Source organism: Phaenicophaeus curvirostris, chromosome 12 (genome assembly GCF_032191515.1).
Source record: "Phaenicophaeus curvirostris isolate KB17595 chromosome 12, BPBGC_Pcur_1.0, whole genome shotgun sequence".
Classification (NCBI taxonomy): Eukaryota; Metazoa; Chordata; class Aves; order Cuculiformes; family Cuculidae; genus Phaenicophaeus; species Phaenicophaeus curvirostris.
The window spans coordinates 3,712,549-3,735,913 of NC_091403.1; the positions used below are offsets into that span (position 1 = coordinate 3,712,549).

General features: G+C 35.8%; 1 protein-coding gene across 1 annotated transcript in view; it reads right to left on the minus strand.

Moving 5' to 3' along the window:
* The window catches only part of UNC13C (unc-13 homolog C), a 125,518-nt gene extending 103,614 nt beyond the window's left edge, over positions 1–21,904 (minus strand). The window contains exons 1-2 of the mRNA XM_069867125.1: positions 21,430–21,904; positions 10,084–13,301 (exon numbers count right to left, since the gene is read on the minus strand). Coding sequence (XP_069723226.1) covers positions 10,084–13,048 — 2,965 coding nt within the window. The 5' untranslated portion in view covers positions 13,049–13,301; positions 21,430–21,904. The remainder of the gene's footprint in view (positions 1–10,083; positions 13,302–21,429) is intronic.
* Between the last annotated feature and the right edge of the window lie 1,461 nt (positions 21,905–23,365).

Below are 23,365 nucleotides of genomic sequence, written 5' to 3' on the forward strand. Positions count from 1 at the left end.
GACCATGGAATGTATTTTCAAATCAGGGATACAAAGCTAGATATCTCAGATAGACAGCGATTTTCTTGAAAGAGCTTATCTTCACATAACTCATTTCTATCGTCCACACATTTTATGGCAAACAGCTAACCAAAACAAATTATGGATCTACTAAGAATGGTGTAAAATAATTTAGTTAACCCTCCAGGGTATTTCCTATTTTATCTCAGTTAGTTTGTTTCTCATTAGATTTCTACTTTATGTGAGAACTTTTTACGTTATGAAACACCAATACCACTTGTTAAGCCTCCCATAAACAGACATGCATAAACCCTTAGGTAAACAAGAAATTTTAAATATTCACTAGTTAAAATTTGTCTTTAAGATTCCATTATAAAAGCTGTATAACATTTAAAATACCCACTAAATTCAAGCTTCTGTTGAAAACAGTTCACAAGTATCCACCAAGATAAGTAGTTCCTACATGCAGGGGATGTTGGGAGGTGGAGTAAGGGAGGCTTACGTGGCATTCTTTCAGCCCCCTCAAATAAATCCAAGTTATTTTCTGTCCATGAACTAGCTTAAAGGTCTTGAGAAGGCTAAATATAATTTCCAAGAAGTGTTTATTAACATCACATAATTACTATTCAAACTCCGTCTGAAAATTAATAGTTTCAATCTAACATGTAGTCTGATTTATCTGTTTTCAATAGCATTGTTGCCACCTGTAGCTTATCACAGAACACAATAATTCATCACACAAGATAACTTGTTTCTATACCTAAACTTCCTAGGGAAAAAAAAACCCCATCTATAAAGGATGCTTAAATGGCAGATTCTTCCAGCATGAAAGATAAACTAGCAAGGAAGATAAAGATGTGAAGACAGATCTTTGCTTTTATAGTTTGTAATACCATCAAAAACACAACTGGAGAATAATCTCATCAGTTGGAGAGATTCATATCAAAAGAGGTTCAGAAGATTCCCCTCACTTCCTTGGTCATAAGCATCCTTCAAGCCTTGTGTCACTATTTCACTTTTGCATTTTTTTGAGCAGCAGAGCATCATCCTAATATTCTTCTCCTTCTTTAACGTTTGCAAAATTTAGTTCACCACCCCCTCATCATAGCAAAACTTGCTTGTAAAAATCTAAACCGCTAGGAAACCCTAGTATTAAGATGGTATTACATATACTACCTTGATTTCCACTCTTACAAGCGTTCATAATTGTATAACGTCAAATTGGAAAAAGATTTAAAAGTTCATTCATCTCTCAAAGTACCTATTTAATCTTTAATACTGCAAAATGGTTGCAAGAATGTCAGACTGACTGATAATTACATCATTCCTGGAAGCAAACCCTTTAGACATAATACTTGCTGGAATCAGAGAACAATACAACTGCTACACGGAACTAATGTGTAAAGTCCACATAGTCAGGAGCAGTTTGTAGTCAGAGCTGGACAATGATAATTGCTATTCATTGCTAAGAAAGGGAAATAAAAAATGAAAACCAGGGTCACATAAAAGCAGTACATTAAAGCAGTGGATTGTCTGTCCAAAGCAATAAAACAAATTAACCCATGTAAAAATAATAAATGCTGTACACAGAAGCTAATATTATCACTACAGGACAGAATATTACAGCATGTAAGACAAGAGAATGTTGTGTTGCTGAAATAAATTCTAGTAAGATGCACTGTATAACGCTTGAAAGGTAATGTTAAAGATAGCACATCATAAGAGATGAGTGATGCTTGTCTGACAAAGAGAAGGTCAAACTTGAATAAAGCTTGGTTGACAGGAGAAATAGAATTGCTGCTAGCACTTTACTAGCAGTGATGTAGAAAAATTACTAGCGGATACATCGAGAGCCAAAACAGGAGGTCAGCTTGGTGAAGATAAAAACTGCATTCTGCCTTTATTAACAAACTGGTCTCCAAATCTGAAACAACAGGACATGCTTTAAAAACACCTCTGGTATTTAGAAATTGAGTCCCATTAGATTTGTAAGGGCTCTTGTTTTCTATTGTCTTTCAATAGCTACTAGATACTTCTACCAACTTCTGAAACTCGCCTCTAAAAGAGTAAATTACTGACTACCAAGAGAACCATTTGATTACTATATAGGATGATACTGGTGCTTCTTAAATGTTTGTGGCCTAAATAAAACTGCAGTCCTCTTGAAGACAGTTTTCTCGACTGCCTCCCACTTGTCAGAGTGATGGTAGGGAGCAAAATGTGGAGTGCATTTTAAGCACTCTATTCCAACCCCGGAACAGAATGATAAAGCATACATTACCCAGAAAGGATAAAGAGCTAGTATGATATTTGAGGTTTTTTTTCATGACATTCCCTGTGTAACAGGCTGCCCGGGAGGGGGTTGAGTCCCCTTCCCTGGAGGTATTTAAAATACCAGTGGATGAGGTGCTGGGGGGAATGGTTTAGTGATTGATAGGAATGGTTGGACTTGATGATCCTGTGGGTCTTTTCCAACCTAGTGATGCTGTAAGTAAAATAAATACAGTGAAGGTGAAATTAGTAGAAAAGAGTGTATAGTTGTGCTGTGATATTTGGGAGTAATTATTTTGCAATAAGTATCACGTATTGTATCAACCAAAATCATACAGGTTGATTTCAGCCAAAGTTCTCAACAAGTTGGATGCATAGAATTTCATACAGTCTGTAGAAGACAAATCTGGAATGGGTTGCAAGTATTTGAAAGAATGGAGTTAGAATTTAAAATGTTTTTCACATATTGACTTGAGTGCCTTGACACTACTCCTGTATAATCTAGCTCTATGTTTGGAAGAAAAAAAGAAAACTGTCAAAAAAAGTGATTAGATAGCAGTACAAGGAATACAGTATATTTGAAATTGAAAGCATTGCTGATGCAATGTCAGTGCAAAAACAAGGCTACTGTAATTCTAGAAAGTATTTGTATATAATCATTGAATCACAGAATCACTAGGTTGCAAAAGACCTCTGAGATCATCAAGTCCAACCATTCCTGTCCACTACTAAATCATATCCCTATATAAAAATAAATATATTGTATGCGTCCTGTGGGAGACAGAAATTACCCAGCTCTAAGTGCACCTGTTAACTTCAGCTGAAGCTGTCTTCCCAGCTTTTGGAATCACATTAAACATAAACAAATTGAATAGAAAGATGATGGCAAAACCCAGAGCAAGCATAGATACAAACCCCCACAATCTGTGAGGATAGATTGAAAGGATTTTGTTTGTTTTGTCTTACTGAGAGATAAAATTAAGGAGGGAAGTGGTGACAGTACTTAAGCATTTTAGTTTAACAGTGGAATACTTTTGCTTTTCCTCTGTGGCTACTGACATTTCTAAGCAGCATCACAATTAGAAGACATGGGCTACCTTGTAAACTCTCCCTTTACTTAGGTTTTAATCTGAAAATGAATAGAATTTTCAGTGCAGTGAATAGGAGTTTCACTTCAGGCAAGTGCAGAAGAAATCTCTTTTAAAAAAATGGTATTTATTAGACAATATAAAAATGCAGGTGGCTGTATTTATGTCCCTGGTTTTTTTTGCTAGAATTATTTCTACATCAATCAATCCTGTCTTTATTTTCAGGTTTACCAAAACATCTGATCTTGCAAGCTATCTTGAGAATACTCTCCACTGATCAAGGAAGCGAATCTCTTGGTTGACGAATCTCAACAGTTTCAATGATAATTTTGCATCAGCAGGAACTGGAGAGGTTTCAGATATTTTCTCTTATTTAGAGTCCCAGGGAGACACAATTGAGTAGATGCTCTGCTGATCACCTGGAAAATGTGCATAAAGAAAAAATCTGGCACCTGTCCCATGAAAGTAGTCAGAATTTCACTTTGGCAGTAAGACAGATAATCTCTTTAGTTTCACACTTTATTGCAGCATTCTACTTCCCTGATAGATCAGAGGAAGATTTGAGCATATTTATGAACTCATGTTTTCCAAGTCATTACATTTTTTTAAATGCGTGTCTAGATGTTTTTTCAGCCAGTTGCTTTAACAAGATTCCTTTTATCCTGAAGCTGCATTATAAAATGATGTAGTTATTTCTGCTTCTAGAACACAATGATCAAAAGAAAAGGCTTAAACCTTTTAGAAATAAAAAGAGAAAATATTTCTCAGTCTTGGCGATAAAATATTGATTTCTGTTCATTTCCATGGCAGAACCACTATAAGTCCTTGGAACTGACATTCACACTAATTTCTCTTAGCTTTAGCGAATTTATTTTAAATTCGTTTAAGCACAAAAAGAGCAGGAAAATTACGTGAATATCAATCAATCTGCATGAAACCTGAAGTCAGTAAAAATAGTGTTAAATAGTCTCTTGTTCTTGTAATGAGTAGAATAGTAAAGACTTTCTTCTTTTATGAAAGAAACTAGCAATTCTAATGAATTACTTTTTCTAAAAAGTCATTCTTTAAACAGAAGTGGTTTGGAGTGGTTGGGTTTATTTTCTTTTTTTGTTTCTTTTTAATAAACAGCCAAAAATATGATTTGGGTGGGTTTTGTGTTGTTTTGTTTGTTTGGGTTTTTTTGTTCGTTTATTTTGGGTTTGTTTTGGTCCTGATGTAAAAGCACATCGATTCAATAAGTGTTATTATGCTAAATTTCACTGTTATCTTCGATTTACTTGGTTACTACCCTTCCTCAAAGAGATGTAGTATTACAACCTAAGAATTTTTGATAAATGTGAAGCCTATAATTACAGAAGTAAAATAAAATTGGCCATGAGAACACTACTATGTTTTCAGAAAGACATATAAAATTGGGTTTAAAGAATCCTTTCACTTAAGGTTTCTAAAAATTGGATTTTTTTTTTTCAGAGATACTGGGGGAAAAAACCCATCTTGTGATCTCCTTAACCTCTTTTTCAGGGGTTTGCTTTTATTTGAGTGCAAAAAGTTTTGGAGATGATGAGCACTGCTCTCAGTATAATTTTCCTTACTCTAATCCATCTTTTGACAGACTGAATATGTAGTATAGCAGCAAGCAAGTGATGCAGATTATCCTTCCATGAAGTTCTAACTTAAGGGTAGGTGGTGAATGTAACCACTTGCTCTTTCTTCAGAAACAAAAGATGAATGCAAGTAGTGGGTAGAACTGGGTTATTAAATTCTGTACTTCATTGTCATCCCCAATATAGCATCAAAATAGATTCTTTAACTTGCAATAAATTTTGTTCCCTTAGTACCACACATCTATTCAAGTGTATAGCAAAGGCATCCATTTCTTCCCCAGCCTGTTTACACAATACATCTGTTCCATTGTTACCATCTAGTGACGTGAATGTTGAAAGGAATTTCACGGATGAAAAGTCTCTGTAATCTACCTATTTACATAAGAAGAGAAGAGCAATAGAGAAATCAAATTTTGTTGAAAAGTATTAAGTATAAAGTTCTTTATACCTCATACACTAGGTGAATATATATTAATTTCTTTAAATGTTGCAGATCAACTCTATCAGCCACACAGCACACACATTCAGCATTTATATTAACGAAGTCTTAGAGCACTTGAGTTTGTTGTTTTGGTTTTTTTTAATAAAGCAAATCTAGCAGAGGAAAAAAAACCACCCTGTATCCCTGAATAGGGTGGTTACGCTATTTTGAAACAGGATGTAAAATTTAGGATTTGGTGTTGCTATTAACTTGAATAAACTCAGAATGTTCCTGTCCGGGCTATTCCTTCACAATGACTCACTCATTAACTTCTCTTTTTTATCCTCCATTAGACTATGACTGAGATTAGAAAGATGAGAAATGCCACTGGGCTCAGTGAAGGAACAGCATCTCAAAGAGATCAAATAAAAGGTGATGCTGAACTTAAAGGGAACTTTAAAGTGCAGCCACAACTCTGCTTCAGGCCTTCAAGTGAGGGCTTCTGGTGGTGGTTGCAGTGAAGTACACCTAAACCCATATAAAGTATGTCAGAACTATATCAATTTAAAGCTGCATTAGATCAAGACAACTTGTTCAGATTTAATTCCATCTAAGCCTTCAACAGTGCCACAACACTAAAAATTAACACTGTTAATTTTTTAACAGCAAAATACTTGGAAGAAATGACGTGGTAATGACAACAGAGAGGTGTTATAGATTTCAAAGAATTTCTGCAAGATGACAAACCTACTTCTGTTATGACAATAATAGACTGATGGAAGAGGGGAAAGATGACAATTATTGACAACCTCTTTTATACTGTGCTATGAACAAGACTGACTAACATTAGCTGTTATTACAGGTCAATGAAGAAACTTACATCTCAGTTTGGCATAATACATGCAAATACACATTCTATTTCATTAATTATTGCAGTATTTTATACACTGAACTAGAATTCTACCATCTGACTAGGCTTCCTTCCCTACTCAATCTGCACCAGTAGCCTGAGAAGGAACCTGCAAACTCAAACACAATTCACAGTATTTTAATCAGTCAACACACTTACCCCAAGCAATTAAGAAATAAGATGGGATATACATCTACACTTCATTTATCTATCTATTAACAGTGGTCGTTTCTTAAAGCCCACTTCCCAACACACGCGATGTAGATGGAGTGTAGGAGAAATCTTTCATGTTTAAAAGCAATTTGTCTGCTAAGAGGCTTTGTATTTCTCCATTACAGTCACTACCAACCAATATGCAAATGCCATGATCAAATTAATAGTTTTATTTATCCTGTTTCCACCTGAAAGGCTATAAAATGACAGATTAATTTACTAAACAGTACCTAATCAATTGATTCTCATCTAGGCCACAGCACTAATCTTCTCAAGTCCAAATTCGAGATTTATGTTTACATGAAAAAAATATTACGATGCTATTAAATATAGTTATTAGTTACTAGCATTACATAACCACACACCTATACAAGTGTATTAAAAACAAACACGATGGAGGCAAGACGTAAAAGAAACAAAGCCTGGGTACCACAAGAGAAGATTAGATTAGATTAGATTCTAAAGCCTCGAGTCTTTGAGAGAATACAGCTGACTTGGGCAGTTCTGTCAAGCTGTTATTATAAAAAGGCTGTAAAAGCTACCAAAATACGAAAGAAAGAATGTAGCTCGAATACAGAGAGAATGTGAAATATGCATTAATAATATACTTATGTTTACAACAGATTTACTTAATGTAGAACCAATAAACGCACTGCAAGGGGAGTGCAGGACTACATTACTGCTTCCTTTGGTTTCAAATGTTAGCATCACAGTTCTTCCTCCAAGCACAGACAAAGTAAGTCTGTGTTGATACTGATATCTAAGCTCTGCTCTTCACTCAGACACCACTAAGGTATTACAAATCCTTCCTACAAAACAATAGAAAACCCACTTTCTTCCACTGGTCCACGTAATCTGACTTGCTATAGTATGCACGTATAGAATAAGATGAGTTCACTCGACACCTTAAACAATCTACAGCTTACACTGTGGCAGAAACTTCAGACCAAAGACCTGATCAGTCACCAAACGATGAGGAAGATCTTAATTAACTAAATCAAGAAGCTATTGCTCATAAACTACCTCTCATAGGAAAAGAGCTATGTTATCATTAAAAGCAACTCAGAAAAGTGCGTGCAACTCTGGAAGCTTATCCAGAGTGATAGTTACACCCGGAGAGAGAACAATGCTTGTTGTAAGGCACCTGTAAAAGAGAAGAACAAGATAGGGATGGAATGAAAAAAGCCACTGGGGAAAAAGAAAGCTAGAAAATAACGAGTGAGGACTGGAACAATAAATAAAAGTGTGGGAGTTATTCTCGATTACAGTGTATAAAGAAACAAACCACTGGCTAGCATTTCTCTTGTACTTTTCTGAAAAGCCATTAATCCCTCCATTAATGTATATGCATCACCACAATACCTCTATTTCCTTATAGAACTTGAAATCCGAGGATTACTCATGCATAGCTCACATCTCCTCTCATGCACATACCCTATTGCTTTCACTCCTATATGTCTCCAAACTCAAGTTGTAATAAATAATACATAAGCAATCAGCACAGAGAGTATTTTTTCTCTCCAGCATGAGACAGAGAATGGAACTATCAGACAAGGCTCTTGTGCGCTAATAAATTATTTACGTACCAAAGTTTCAATGACCTTACCTCATGTGTTACCAGAATGAAAATAATAGCATTCTAAACGTTTCTTTTGTACTAAATTGGAGACATAACACTACTATATTATCTGGCTATATCTCCACTTGGCCACATTGCCATGTACCAGCTCCTGTCTACATGGAGAGATGAAACAATTCATTAAGCACTAGGTTATGCTTTATTTACATAATGAAGATAAATTTGAGGAAATTGCTCTGCATCTAGTACTTTTCAACTTGCAAATAAGAAAAGGGAAGCTGACTAGGAATCAATTATAGGGGTAAAAGACTTAAAAAAAAATCACTAAAACTACAAAACGATTCACAAGAGTCTTGTAAATCCTAGATCAACTACTAGTTATTCTGCTTCAAAATTATTACTTCTTCAAATATTGAAAGGAAGATGTAATACCCCAAAGCTACTATTTGTTTGAATCATAAATTAAATATTCCCTGGACATGCATGAATCCACATATAAAGAGGGGCAGGTTGTGAAAACAGGCTATAAACAATACATTTTATGTGTCTTGCAGAGTTCCTCTAAGAACTGATTTTCAAAAGGTTGTTTCCTATACTAAATCAAAATTGCCGTGCAATTCAAGTAATATACAGAAGTTCAACATGAATGTCTTACAGAACAAATTGACATTAAGACGACATCCTTCTTCAAAGGCTGCATACAAAGTACTACAAAAACTTAATTCCTTATCACAGAATAGTCGAGGCTGGAGGTGACCTCTGGGGGCCCTCGTCTAATCACCCTGCTCCAGCAGAGTCACCCAGAGCAGATAGCCCAGGACCATGATCAGATGTCTTTTGACTATCTCCAAGAATGCAGATTGCATCTGTGGACTCCATTATCTCTGAATAGACTATCTAACAGTTTAGACGGCCGATGTTATCTAATAATGTAGATAAATGCATAGACTTTAAATTGCGGAATCTATTTGGGTTTCACTATTTTGGTTCTTCCCTGGGCGTTTCTTTAATTAGGTCTTCAGACCTTTATATTTCTATTGTGCAACGACAAGACAAAATGACTGTGCCCCCTCACCTGATAAAATTATGAAGAAGTTATGAAAATACTTGCTGTTGCTAGTTGTTTCTTCATACAAACATTACCTAGTGTCTAACACAGTACTGTATCTGCAAAACGCAAATCTACCATCTACTGCCATTATTTGAGTGTAAAAATAGACTTTAAAAATAAACTTTCATATTAGCAATATTTAATTCTTGTGTAACATACTTTCAACTTGACAATATGTTTATTTTAAAAGTTTTTGTCCACGTACAAAAGAAACTATAGTAGCCCAGGCTTTGGATGCTCATTGCTACTAAATACAATCATTGGCTAAAGGCACGATTCTTTAAAATCAATGCATCAGATGATTATTTTTTCAAGGCAGATAAAGAAAGCAAAGATACAGTAAAGGTGACAATTAATACCTAGCTAGCTATGGTAATTATGTGTTCCCAATTAAATGCATATGCAATATTATAACATTAGCATAACAGTGCATATTAAAATTGAAAATTACCGTATTTGTGCACTACTAGAGGTATTAGTTATGTACGTCTGACTGCTTTGAAGTCTGCTAACAGAGAAGATAAAGATCATGAACAAATCTGTGTCAGCACCTTCTATGAGTTAATTTCTACCAGCTCTTTATACACAGATTCTACCATTTACACTTCTCTTTTTCTTCCATACTTTATGGATGTACTGTACTGTACATACTGTGCTACTGTGATATCTGAACACTCTGGATTACTCCTGTGAATATATTTACAAAGGTATATGAAAACCAAGAAGAATGTACTGTTTAATTTCACCCTCTGAACTAAACCAACCATAGTCAGATTTTTTGTCATCAAGTTCAACAGAAACAGTATCAGGTACAATACAGAAATTAATGTCCAACTCTAGTGAGAAAAAATGTGTTGCTTGAAAGACAATATTAAAATACCATTACCTCCAGCAAGGATCTTCTCTTCCAAATCACTCATTTGCTTCTTGTACGCTTTTAAAGCAGCTTCTTTAAATGACGGTCTTATTCTTTTTTTCTTTGGAGCTTCAGTAAGCACCTCCGGGACATTCTGATTTTCATCTTCTTTCACTTCTACATTAACAGCTGTATCACTTTCAAGTTCTAATATTTCTTCACTGATCACACTGTCAAACTGCGTGTCGTATTGCTGCTCTTGCAGTATTGCATATGGAGTTTCATACAAAGGCTGCCCTAGTTCATATTCTTGGACCTGATCACTTGTTTCACTACTATTAGTTCTATTTTCTAGTTTAGCAAGGACTTGTTCCATTACTTCTACATAGTCTGTTTCATTCTCAGCAGGTGGTTCAATTAAGTCTTCCTCATACTCTGCTTTGTAGCAATAAGGTTCAGCATAAACATCAGAATCAAGAGTTGTGCTTGATTCATTTGCAGTAGACTGAGATAAAGTTCTAAACCTTCCCATGAAAGATGATCCACTGTCTTCATACCCACTTAAACTTTGTGTACTTTTATTCCAGACTACTTCCAAAGCTGACTTAGCACGTTGAAGCGTAGAACCAAATTTAGGAAAGCTGAATGTCTTATCAGAAAGATCTATGCTTAATCGGCTATGCCACGATTTAGGGGCTGTTTCCTCCGAGTTGTCACTTGGAAGTTCACTCTGGCTTCGGTACATCATGGGTAATCTGTTTTGATTCTGATAAGACGAGATAGAATTTGTTTCCTGGTAATCATCATATTGACTAGTCCACTGACTTTGTGATTCACTATCAAGGCCTGGACACGATGGAGAAGTACCATCAAGGGTAAAATCATAGCTTTCAGTATCATACTGGAGGTCAGAACTTTGGTACTTTGCAAAATCCGTCTGTTGATCTGAAGGGCTGCTCATATCATACACAAAAACTTCCTGCGTGGATGAGTCTAGACCCAAATCTGCCCCTTGCTCCAACTGATTCCAGTCTTTCCACGGGGAAAGATCATCACGTAAAGAAAGCTGAGAATCACTATAGTGGTTTCTGTCTCCAGATGCACGTAGTATTCCATTGCTTACCCCACTGTCAACATTTTCCGTGTTCTCTGCTTCATTTTGCTCTGGATACTGTTGCATATCTTGGACAAAAGTCTGTTCCTGGGAACTGCTGTACCAGTTCATCGAATCATCTTGCCTTCTCTGCCAAAGCTCTCGATCGGAGGAAGACAATAGCGAACTGCCATTTGTTCTACTAAAATACTGATTTTCTGAAAAATCCTCAGAGTAAGACTGACACAATTTTGAGAAATCTGACTCTGAGCGGCTAAGTTTTGGTGTTGTGAAGTCGTTCTGTAAATGCCATAGAGAACTCGTGTCTGAATAATAGGTCTTTGATTGCTTTTCCACATTGTCAAATTCTGGTGACTGGTTGCCATAATTTCTTCTGCTTGACAAGGTGCTACTGTCAGCAGCTCTACTAAGGTCTTTAGTATTTGGGGACTCGATACTCCCTTTTGTAGTGCTTGTTTTTATTTGAAGTGCTGATTTGGATATCTTTGCATAACTGTTCTTATTTATATCCGACTCCAAATCTTTATCACTGTCAGGTGACTCCCAGTCATGCATTTTAGTTTTTGTCTCCACAGTTAAAAGCTTCATATCCATACTCTCATACGTCTGAGAGGAAGGAAGTCCTCTTTCTTTTTTGTCTTTTACGTCATGGGAAAATATATCTGTAGAAATTCCAATGCCAGTACCCTTAAGTTTGTAAGACTTTTTTAAAATCAAATCTCTGTGTTGCGATGACTCAAAGTAAACAAGAATGGGTCTCGGCTTTGCATTTGGACAGTCTCTTTGTTGCCCTAGCCTTTGGGCAAATTCAATTTTAATAGTGCTTTGTGCCTCCGAGAACCCCATTTTATCTACCAATATTTTGTAAACTGTGCTTTCAGTTTTTTCAAGCCTCTCTTCAGGCACATTTAGAAATCTAAGACTTGCTTTGCTTCCTGGATGGCCGACCAGCTTAATGTAGTCATGTATGTCCCGAGTTTCTCTTCTGGACTGTACAAATCCAGTTCGCAATTGTTCAATTTCATTTTGTACAACTTCTACGCTACTAGAAATTTCATCAATTGATTGTTTCAGAGCATTAACATGCCCTCTTAGTTCGGAGAGTTCTGTTTCAATTTGACTTATTCCCTGAAGCTCTTTAAAGATCATTTCCATAACATCATGGGTTTGACTAATACTCCCTGTTGAACTAAAGCTAGGCTCAAGAGTGTTTGATTTCTGGTGACGGCCAGTCCTGTCGAGAGATTTACTTCTTAAACCCCATGTTTTTTTCCATGTACTTAGTTCTGAGTCTGATGAAACACATTCTTGGCTCTTCTTCCATTTCCTTAACTTTCGTAATGCTCCCAGCTTCAGTGTGTGTAAAGTGCGTTCTCCGTCAGAACTTCCATCAGATGGTGCAAGGCTGCTTAAGCTTTTTCTATTGCGTCTCACAGGCATTGTGTGTGATCTGTATTCAGTTTTCTTGCTGTTAATTTTTACTTCACTTAATGACTCAGAATATGAGCTATCATTTGAAGACAGATCTTGAACTATATCTTCACTATTATTGTTTGTTACAAAAATATGCTTTTGCAGTCCATTGGCAATAGCAACTCTGTAACTGAATGTTGGGGAAAGTGAAAATTCTCTGTTACTTTCCTCTTCTTCAGTTGATAAGTTGCGAGCAGATGGACACTTGGCAATCTTTTTAACAGTGCTTTTTAAAGTGTTTGAAAATTTTGGATTCTTTGTTTGTCCAATTTCAGTTAAGTCTTGTTCCTTTTTGCTCTGACAACTCTCTTTCCTTTTTGTACTATTTCCCAATTTCTTTGTAAACATTCCTTTGCAAATCTTATATATGTAAGATGAGATCAGGCTCTTCAAGAGGGCAGAAACCATGGAGTGTAATTTATATTAAGCTGTTTCCACAAAACATAATTTTTGATCCAGGCAAGTATTTGTATCTCCAACAAGATCATCAGCAAATACTTCATCAGCAGAGGACTACAGACATATAAACTACTGATGCTTTCGACAGCAAGAACCCCATATACATAAATAATCACACATCTGCTTGTTCAAAACCAAATCCTGAAGGGACTTTCTATGTCTTGTGAAATCTCACTCTGTTGCATATGGCTTCTTGAAGCATCTAAAAAGGAGGGAATAATGTTACAAATAAACTTAACTATCATTCAATAATAATGACGTTGTTTTAACTGCATCATAAACGAAACACGGAGGAGTTAAATAGTTATTTATACTTCCCCCATAATTTTCTGAACAGAACTTTTCATGAACAACTGAAGCTTAAAACAATTCTAAGCAAATATTATTAAAAAAAAATGAAAAAAGCTCTACTTAGTTACAGTCTTCTTTGTCCAGTTTCATTCTCTGACTTGGAGATATTTGGTATTAATGCTGTCTGCTTTCTTTCAGAGTAATGACACTTCAGTTTTGATCCATATGACATACAGCAGTGGTCAAAAAACTGACAGGGGAACAAATTGTTGCTAGATAGTAAAATAGAAACAGAAAGCTCTCTCGTTTCATCTTTTGGAGCAAGGTAGGATTCTGTGCAACAAATTAGCCTTGCATCCATGAAGGACTGTTCTGTCTAGAGACTGAATTATACACATGACCAGGGTTTGAGAAATACCTTCTTTCTTTCTATGCCAGACTAACATGTTATGGTAAGCTGGGGCTTAAAGTGGGCCTACCTTCTTGGGTTCTCTTCTTTAATAAAACAAATAAACCCTCCAAATAATAGAAAATAACAGAAAAATATAATGACAATTAATAGAACTTTCTCATCCAGGTTACTAAGTTTTACATTGTTCTGGGCAAAGGAAAAAACAAACCACCTACACAAAATAAGAGGAAGAGGGAGAAACAAATATGATTCATGAGTTTCAAGACAAAACCAGGTGCCGTTAAAACAGAAAGCAGTTTGATATAAAATATGGAAGATCTCATGAGGTATCTGTAAGCTTATATTGTATAAAACAAAAGCTTGTATTCTATTTTAAACTTATAAATGTACTTTTTTGTACAGCATATATTTCACCTTCCAGTCTCATAGCTACTGAATAAAAGTAAGACAAATAGCTCAGAAAAATCCAACAAAGTAGCAGTTCTTAAAACAGCCATTTCAGTTTCTAAACCAGCTAAAAATTCTTTGGCAAAATAAGAAGTTTATCTAGATACAGTGGATATGAAGGGTTAAAACTTGCCCTGTGGCAACTTAAAAGGAATAAAGGATATGAACTGCCCTCCTTGTCTGCAAACAGCCTGGCACTGCATGAAACATTATGGTTCACTTGCACACCTCAAGATCTGATCTTTTCATTACACAGTTTTTCTTCAAAGCATGTAAACAGACATTTATTTTCCAGTTATAACAGAAGAGGGATGCAGTCCAAACGCAAGAACTAGGATAGACAACATTCGTCATTGTCCCCAAAGCTGCTACCTGTTATTTTATAGAAGATAAAATATTTGCAGAACATGAAAGACATTTTTAACATGTATGTATCAGCATAGCTCTTTTTCTTCCAGGCTCGTGCCTGAAGTCAAAGTACTGAGAGTGAATTAAGAGCAAGCAATGTTTGAAAGCCAAAGAATGCTCAATGAGACTGCATACAATTTTCAAGGCATTCAAATGGCATCTCTCAATATGTTACAAAACTCACTAGAGCCAAGGCTGCCTTGTTTTCACATATTATTAGTGGATCAAGGAACCGTCCTGGGACACTTTTTAATATCTAAGGCATGTTTCTAGATGTAGAAAACACTTGTTAACCATTCAGCTCTTACACTGAATGTTTGTAACCATTTACTGAGCAAGATTTGAAGTGTGACTGACTGCCTCCTGTGCCCACGCAGCCAAAGAGTTTTACGTGCCCTCTTACATAAACATCACTCAGATGACTTGGACGTTATTCTCATTGAAGACACTTCAAACCAACAACATCTAAACAAGCTAGAAGGCTTGTTTATTGGTTCAGCCTACAAAACATGATGAAATACTCAAGTTATTATCAGAATCTGGAACATTTCTGTTCATTTTAAAATAGGGTTTAATTCTTGTAGAAGAACCTTGATTTCACTGCCACAGCCATATACACACTTTACTCAATACCTTAACTATACTTTTTATCAGAGATAACTGAAAGTATTATAAATAGCTGCTAATTCAGTACCCAGTATACTTAAATGCAGTTTCTGACAATGCCATAGTAAATTAAAATCTGTACTGTTACATAGACAGATCTGCTAAATGGAGCAGATTTATGTTCTCTCATGCGAATTCCATTCCATCTCAGCTATATTAGTCATATGATCCGTTCATCAATGTACAGCCTACCATCGCTCCGCCAAATAATAATTTTCTAAAATTGTATACCTACACATAGAATCAAGTTTGAGTCATTAGAGGTCTCATCCATTTCTTTTTGCAAAGATTTGCATAGCATTATTCTTACCATTTTAAGTCACTGCAGGTTAAAAGTCTAGGAAATAAGAAACAGTCTTTGAGAAGCACATATGACTAAGTCAAATGCTTAAATAAGCTGCAGGTTGTCAATCTGTTTTTCTGGTTTTATCCAGGTCTCACAATAAACCATCATGACCCCATTTTTCATTTCCAGTGTGCTCATTTATCAAGTTAAACCAATTTCTATGATAAAGTTAAGCATAGCTGGGTTAACACATTCTAAGCACAAGGAATTAAGTTGAACTGTTACAGCAGTGAAATACAGAGTTTACTGTAGATGGTTATAGTGCAGGAAATTGGAAAGTGTCATGGATTGTGAGATTAGAAATAAAAGAAATTGTTAATGAGTTCCTTTTCTAAAGAAAGCACACAATAACACTGCCTTCAACTTTTTACCCATAGGAAGTCTGAATATAGAACTAGAAGGTGAACAAGTAATTTGGATTAATTTCAAGGATACTGTTATTGATAAAGCATCGTCACAATAAAACTCATCAGATGGAAGCATCATGTAGGTACAAAGGATCTTATTCTTATGTCAGGTAAAAGGGGGGTGGAGTGGGCTGTGTTAAGAATGATAGCTTTTTAAATAATGCAAGCAGTGTATTTTAGTTATGTGTCTTAACAACAGATGTTCATAGATTCCCAATTTTTTTCTAGTTTTAGCAAAATCCAGCCCTCTATTTTTACAAAGAAATAAAATTGAACCTTAAAAAATTAATTTTAGTATTTGAAAAGAATAGCTACATCACTGCTGGCGTTCTGCTTGGATCCCAGTAAATGAAACTGTAGAGGAACATCCTTCTCCATTCAGAGGTGGCTTTGTGGATACAGACTATTCCACTTAAAAAGCAAGAAGCCAGTAACTATAGTCATATAAACCTTTACACTGTCAATCAACAAGGGCCCTATGTCTATTGGAAGGAGACAGAGAAAAAGAAGAGACTAAAGTGTTGTCTCTCTCTGTAGAAGACATACAGCAGTCTGTGTTCACAACACCAAGACAGTAAGGGAAAAACAAATAAAAACCAAAACCCAAAAATCTTTTTTCTGCAGCAATAGCACTCTGCATTGCTGCCAAAGTAGTCACTACTGCCTATAGGCAGCAGCATCTATTTGTGATATGCAAAACGCTTCACTGAAATGAATTAATCGCACGTGACAAAATGTAAGCAATTTACAGTTACAGAAACTGAGGCTAAGATAGGTTCTTTAACTATCAGGAACATAACATATCAGGAACATATCAGGCATGGGTAGACGAGGTGCTAAGGGACATGGTTTAGTGTTTGATAGGAATGGTTGGACTCGATGATCTGGTGGGTCTCTTCCAACCTGGTTATTCTATGATTCTATGATAAGAAATCAATAACAGAATAACTAGAATTTAGGTCTACAGATACCTGAAGTATGGCCTTTTACTAGTGCCGTGGTCACCTGGGAACAAGGTTACCCTGACGTAAGTGTACTCACCATCAAGTGAGTGTCTGTTGGGTGAAACCTACACTACCTTTCTTCAGACAGGCATAACTGTGTATACTCCAGATTGCTTCATTAGCTTACTATAACAGGAGCATTATCCTGACAATCATCTCAGATGACCTAATTCAGAACAACTTAATGCGGAACAATTATCTGTTCCTTTATATTCTTCTTAAAGTCTCATTATATTCTTAAATACTGACATTTTAGATCTGTGTTATCAGTGAGTTTCTCAATGTAAAGTGATACTCATCTAAATACTGCACATGCTACATAGATTATCTGCCTGCAGACCCTGGCAAAGACAAGGGCAACAGCAAAAAAAGTAGTTCTACTTTGTCTTTTGGATAATTACTCTCTGTTCCAGGAATTCCTCAGGTGTTGCCCTATCCTACCATCCCCCTCCAACATTCACATGAGGGCACCAAGTGCTAGCAGCACGCTCTCCTTTTGGCTAGAACACTGTCCCTGGGGTCTGCCAATGTAATTTATTTATTTGGTGCTATTTCATTGTGAATCCTGCTATTAGTGTTTCTAACTACCATTAAACATGTTGCTTTTCTGCTAATACGGAATGCTACCAACACCACTAATACCAAACTGTTGTTTCAAACCTCAGTCTAAACAGACCACAATGTGCCTATTTTTTAACCCACAAGGCCTGCTGTTGTGCTGAGAAACCTGCAGATATGCTGATCAAGTACGCTACTGAATCGAATCTAAATATTTAACAGTCATATTGCAAGACTGGTCATTCATAGCTCTTATTCACTATACAGTTGAATATATTAACACACATAAGGGTCAAGAGACTGCAGATAATTTGAAGCACAGGTTCAATACTATTTGGCTAAAGATACTAACCTTTCCTTACTTTAATGTTTTTAGTTGCTTCCTTTGCTTTTTTAATTAAAAGGAAACTGCATTGTATAAAGGAGGAGGCAATAGTGAACCTGAGAGTCCTTTCCCCCTCTTTTACAGCTGTTTATGATTTATGCTCTCCAACAAACTAATTTTTAGTCGATACTGCTAGATTTAGAGATAATTTCACTTAACAGTCCATTCCTAAAAAAAGAGGCTAAAAAAGGAACATGAAGAAAAAAGTTGGTTACTGACTACATAGGGATACTTGTACTACTAAGTCAGAACTGGGCATGTTGGCTTCTAAGCATGAGTTAGACTATTAAATGCACGCTATTATGTCAGATTACCATAAATACACAAAAGATAAAGTGTACAGAGCACAGAACAATCAGAATCTATTTAATGCCTTTAAAAACCAGAAAGCATTAAGATGCATTTGACCAAATCTCAGTTCTGCCCTTAATTTTGTGTGTGCTTTTAATTAGGAGTTTTCTTTAGGGCATTATAAACTGAGAGACCAAGTGATTTAATTTATACTGAAGCATAACACATATACAGATGATAAACTTACAGTATACTGAGTGTACACTCAAAGTCTCATATAATACCAACATTTCAAACTTTTCATCAACTTCAAAAAATCTCTATAATAATTGCATCAGAAAAAAAGATATATATAAATCCCTCAATTTTCTTTCAGGTATAGACTTTTAATCCTCTAGTTGTAGTGACCTGAAACTTGGGATGGGCAGTTCTCTGCCTTGAATTAGACATCCTTTGGGCAGAGTCTGCGACCATGCGTTCACTACATCACTCTATATAGCACAGATTATTTTAGAGAGCTGTGATTTTTTGTTTAGCTAGGCTTGAGGGGGCTTTAAAAAACAAACACACACACACAAACTACTTATAAAAATTCTCTGTGAAATGTTTAAATTCAGGGAACAATGTACTTGTAAGCCCTCTGGATTCCATCCTTTCCCTCCTTCCCCCCCCCCCGCCCAAAGGTTTTAAATATTTTCTAAAATGTAGTTAACTAGTAAGTCCATTAAATTTTTAGAACATAAAAGTATGAAATGGATGGATTTTGATAAAGAGAGCTTTCATTTGATAAATGGTAGCAACCATCTGTGACATTTACATTCGAAAAAACGCCACAAGCACAAACCACTACAACTACTGTTGACAGCAACATACCCCAGGATGAGTAGGCACGCACAGATAGAAGCCATGCTTGCTAAATAACTGAAGTGACATTCATTGATAAGAATGGTAGATATCAAACATAATTTAAATTTCCTCAAAAAGTTTATAAGAAAAAAAATATCTTCTTTGTTTGCTTCAATGTATTGACAACTACAGTGGGATATTTAGATCTCCACCTGAAACAACCTCTGTACTTCAGAGCTATCAATCTAACTGAACGACACAGACAAGACAAGAAAAACAAATCCTGTACAAGAACCTTCTTCTTAAGTGCCAAAGAATTTTTATGCTTCAGAGCTTCTGTTTTACTCTAATGGTCTCACAAGGCAGAAGCTAGTATACTATTTCATTCTTCCTAGATTTTCACAAGACTACAGTTAAAAGAAAATTTTAAAACTCTTCAGTCCACCCTGATACTTTCATGAATTCAGAGATATTCTGAGCTATCAGTCTTCTTGATAACACTCTGGAATCCCAGTACTTTACTTGTGATTTCCCAAATGTTTTCACAGCAAGATATTGTAATTATGATAATGTTGTGCTGACATCACATTGCAGGATCAAGCAAATGGTACAGTAACAGAAAATCTTTGTACAACTCTTCAGGCTGTCTAAATTCCACTGCAAAAAAACCTCGTTTATCTTGCATCATGACTTCTTTCTATATGAAAGGTTTTTGAGATGACAGTTAACCATAATTAGTATCCTTTACAAAAGTAATTTACAATGAACAAAAGTTTTAACCTTAACATTCACTTTCCACTCTTCTTAATGCTTACAGACTCAACAGCATTCTCTCAACACTTTCCTCAGTATGTTGTTTTATATGGTAAGAATTAGGACTAGTTTTTAGAACACTGAAATACGTCAAATAACTACATTTTAATTGACAAATCATAGTTGCGTATTATTAAAGGCATCTGTTTTATATAATCACTGATAGCTTCATTTAGAATACAAACATTGCATGACCTCCTCTGTGAAAAACAACTGCAACTTTATGATCATAGTTTATTTTCACATCAGAAAGCAATTAAATAGTGTTACATGAATGAATGCTTTTAAGGCACTATAATTCCTGTCAACCAAGGGTTAACATCAGTATTAAGATGCTGGAAGTGATATTAACCCTTTTTGTATCAATGATATAAAAAAAAAATCTTACTTAAAACTGGTCTGCATACAAAGTACAAACGCAACATAATGTTTTAAGCAATTTCAGGACTACTGGACAATCAGATAAGCATGATTTTCCATGTCTTAAATGTTGTTTTAACACATTTTTACTAGACATGCACATTATAAAACAACTATTCGTGTCCTTAGTTTAAGGGCACACAGCTTTATGTGCTGTTTCACTTATTACATACAATGAGTAATCGGTTGAAAGAAAACGTTTTTAGTAAGACAAAAAATGCAATAGGACCCAGCTGACTAAATAAAGTTGGGGGTTAATGAATACAGTCAGATTTTTATATTTGCATAGTTCTCCCTCTTCAAGCAAAATGAACCACCAATTTTATAGTAAGAAATTAGTTTCACCTACTATTACTTGGCCTCTGGAATTGCAGAAGGCCAAATACTAACATTATCTTCTTGAACCTAAAAAGATGGACGAAAAAGTATTAAATAGCTGTGGGTGGGGGAGGTGGGGTGTTTGGTTGTGAATTTGGGGAGGTACATCTGAGAGGGCATTCTAACACAGGTTTAGCTGTGGAACAGAATCAAGCATGTATTCTAAGCAGGCTGCTTCTTCAAAAGCAAGCTGCAGGGTGTTCATCTTGAAGATTAATCAAGACCCAGAAATACATAAACATCCGTAAAGCTCCATTTTTTTACTAATCCTATCATGAACTAGGAAAAAAGTACTGGCAGATACAAGCAGAACATTGTATTTTCACGATGCAATCATCCATTAGAATTATTTATCTTTTTATACCACTTAAAATATTCCAACTTACTGTGAAATAAAATACTATATCGTCTTACTCAAATTGTGAACTTAGCAACATTACAAACCCTTCCCCCGCACTTTTTAATGAAGTGTTGATTCCTAAGTCCACAAGCCTAGACAGTTTCATCAACATTATACCATCAGAAAGCAAATCAGTTACAAATCAATGCATTGCATTAGCTAGAACAGTGGGAGGTACATTCAGAATGAAAATAAGGAAACAAAGGAAACAGAAAAATGTATGCAGTCTAGATACAAAACCACAAAGAGGATACATACCTGGATTAAATTCTTCTTAAAAATAAAACACAAATTACATACCACCATCTTTATATTATTTTCCATTTATGCAGAAATACTGCACACAACTCCATTACTATTTTGTTGTTCTTCCTTCAGCCTTAAAAACGGTACAATGCAACATGAGGCTGCTTCCCAGTGATTCAACTCAAGTGCAGTCAGGCATGCTGTCAGTCCGCAACGGTATCTGTTCTAAATTCCAACGTATTCCCTAGGCAGCAGTAAATGGCTTTTTTTTTCCCCCCTCTCTCTCATTTCTTTTTTTTTTTCTCCCTCCTACAACTTGCGCTAAGAGTAATCACGGTGTTAGCTACTAATTCATTCTGCAGCTCAGCTTTATTTCTCTTCTATAACAGCAAAATGGGAGTCAGTGTCCTACTCCGGCTCAAATACAACAGCGACACGAGAGAACAGTAATCATCCTGGTGGGTTTCGTGCTGGTAACTTCACCCGTTGCTGTTTTCTTCTGCCACTGCTTCTGAATGCAGGATTCACTGCAATAGCCACAGCCCCCCTGCGTGCAAGGCAGCCCCTCTGCTTCACCAATCGAGTGAAATAAGCTTATTGAGAACCCTTGCTCAGAGAAACAACACATGCAGTGCATCGTGCGAGCTGGCAGGTGCATCAGTGGCCACAAGGATAACAGCATGAGATACTATCTCTTGCTTGGTAGGGCCATGTTTCACCTAACATTCTATTTATCAGTCTGACATGACCCAGAAAAATAATTGTATAGGTATTTCTTTCAGCAGTGCTTTCATCAACAGCCAATCATTTTTGGTAATGAATCCGCTAAATAGAGTCATAACTATTACTATTCCATGATTATTTAAGGATGCTTCAGATGATAAGAAGCATATCACTCTGTTTTCCATGAGAAGTATTTTGTACGTTCCAAGTTAATACCTAGACAGTAGGACTCAGTCATTTTTTTTGCTGGGATCCAAACACAATGGATTATTACTGTGCATGCAGTGAGTAAATTACCCTGTACACAATACAATAGATGCTCTTTCAAATAATAAATAATTTAACAGTGTGTGTAAGGCCACATTCAGCCTTACATACATTGAAGATATATTTAAAACTCTGACACACGAAGAACTACAGAAACACATCCAGAATGATCCCATATAAGAGCCAGATGAACGAATATTTTACTGCTCAAATCTTATTGTCCTTATTAGCCTGCAGTAATTACTTAATATCCTGTTTAAACTTAAACAAACTGACACTTCAAAACTGCCACGTAGCAACGCCAACAAAAAATACAACATATTATAAGTGAACAACAGGAAATATTCCACTGACAGCAGCACTCAACAACACAGTCCTAACTACAAGAGATGTAACAATAATGCCTCTCCAAATCAACGGGACTACTCACATCAGGATTAAAAAAGAAAACAAAAAAAAACCCTAAGCAGCCTAATCAAGCGTGGCCACCCACAGTAGACACACACAACAGAAATAACCTGGGTTTTTATCAAGATTAAACAAGCGTTCTTGAGCCTACAGACAATAAAACCAGTAAATACAGGGAAAGTTTTCTTAAAAATATAAGGTTTTATAATCTAACTAAAAAACTGTTTGCAAATAACCTTAACTCCTAACACTTAGATTTATGTTGTGATCTTCAGACAAGTTTCTAAGTATTGACCCACTTCATACTAATCTTTTACCTTATCAGGTATTGAATGTTTCAGTTTTAAGCCACTTAATTGATAGCCCAGCAAAAGCATGGAATTTTGCTCTGTCAAACGTATCATTCAATTGACATTTAAGACGGAAAACCAAAACAAACCAAAACAATCCAAAGACCTTCAGAACCAATAATGACTCACCTACCACAGGATAAAAATTCCACGTGCAACTCAGTCAAACCAGCAAAACGTTGACTTTGATTGTAATAATA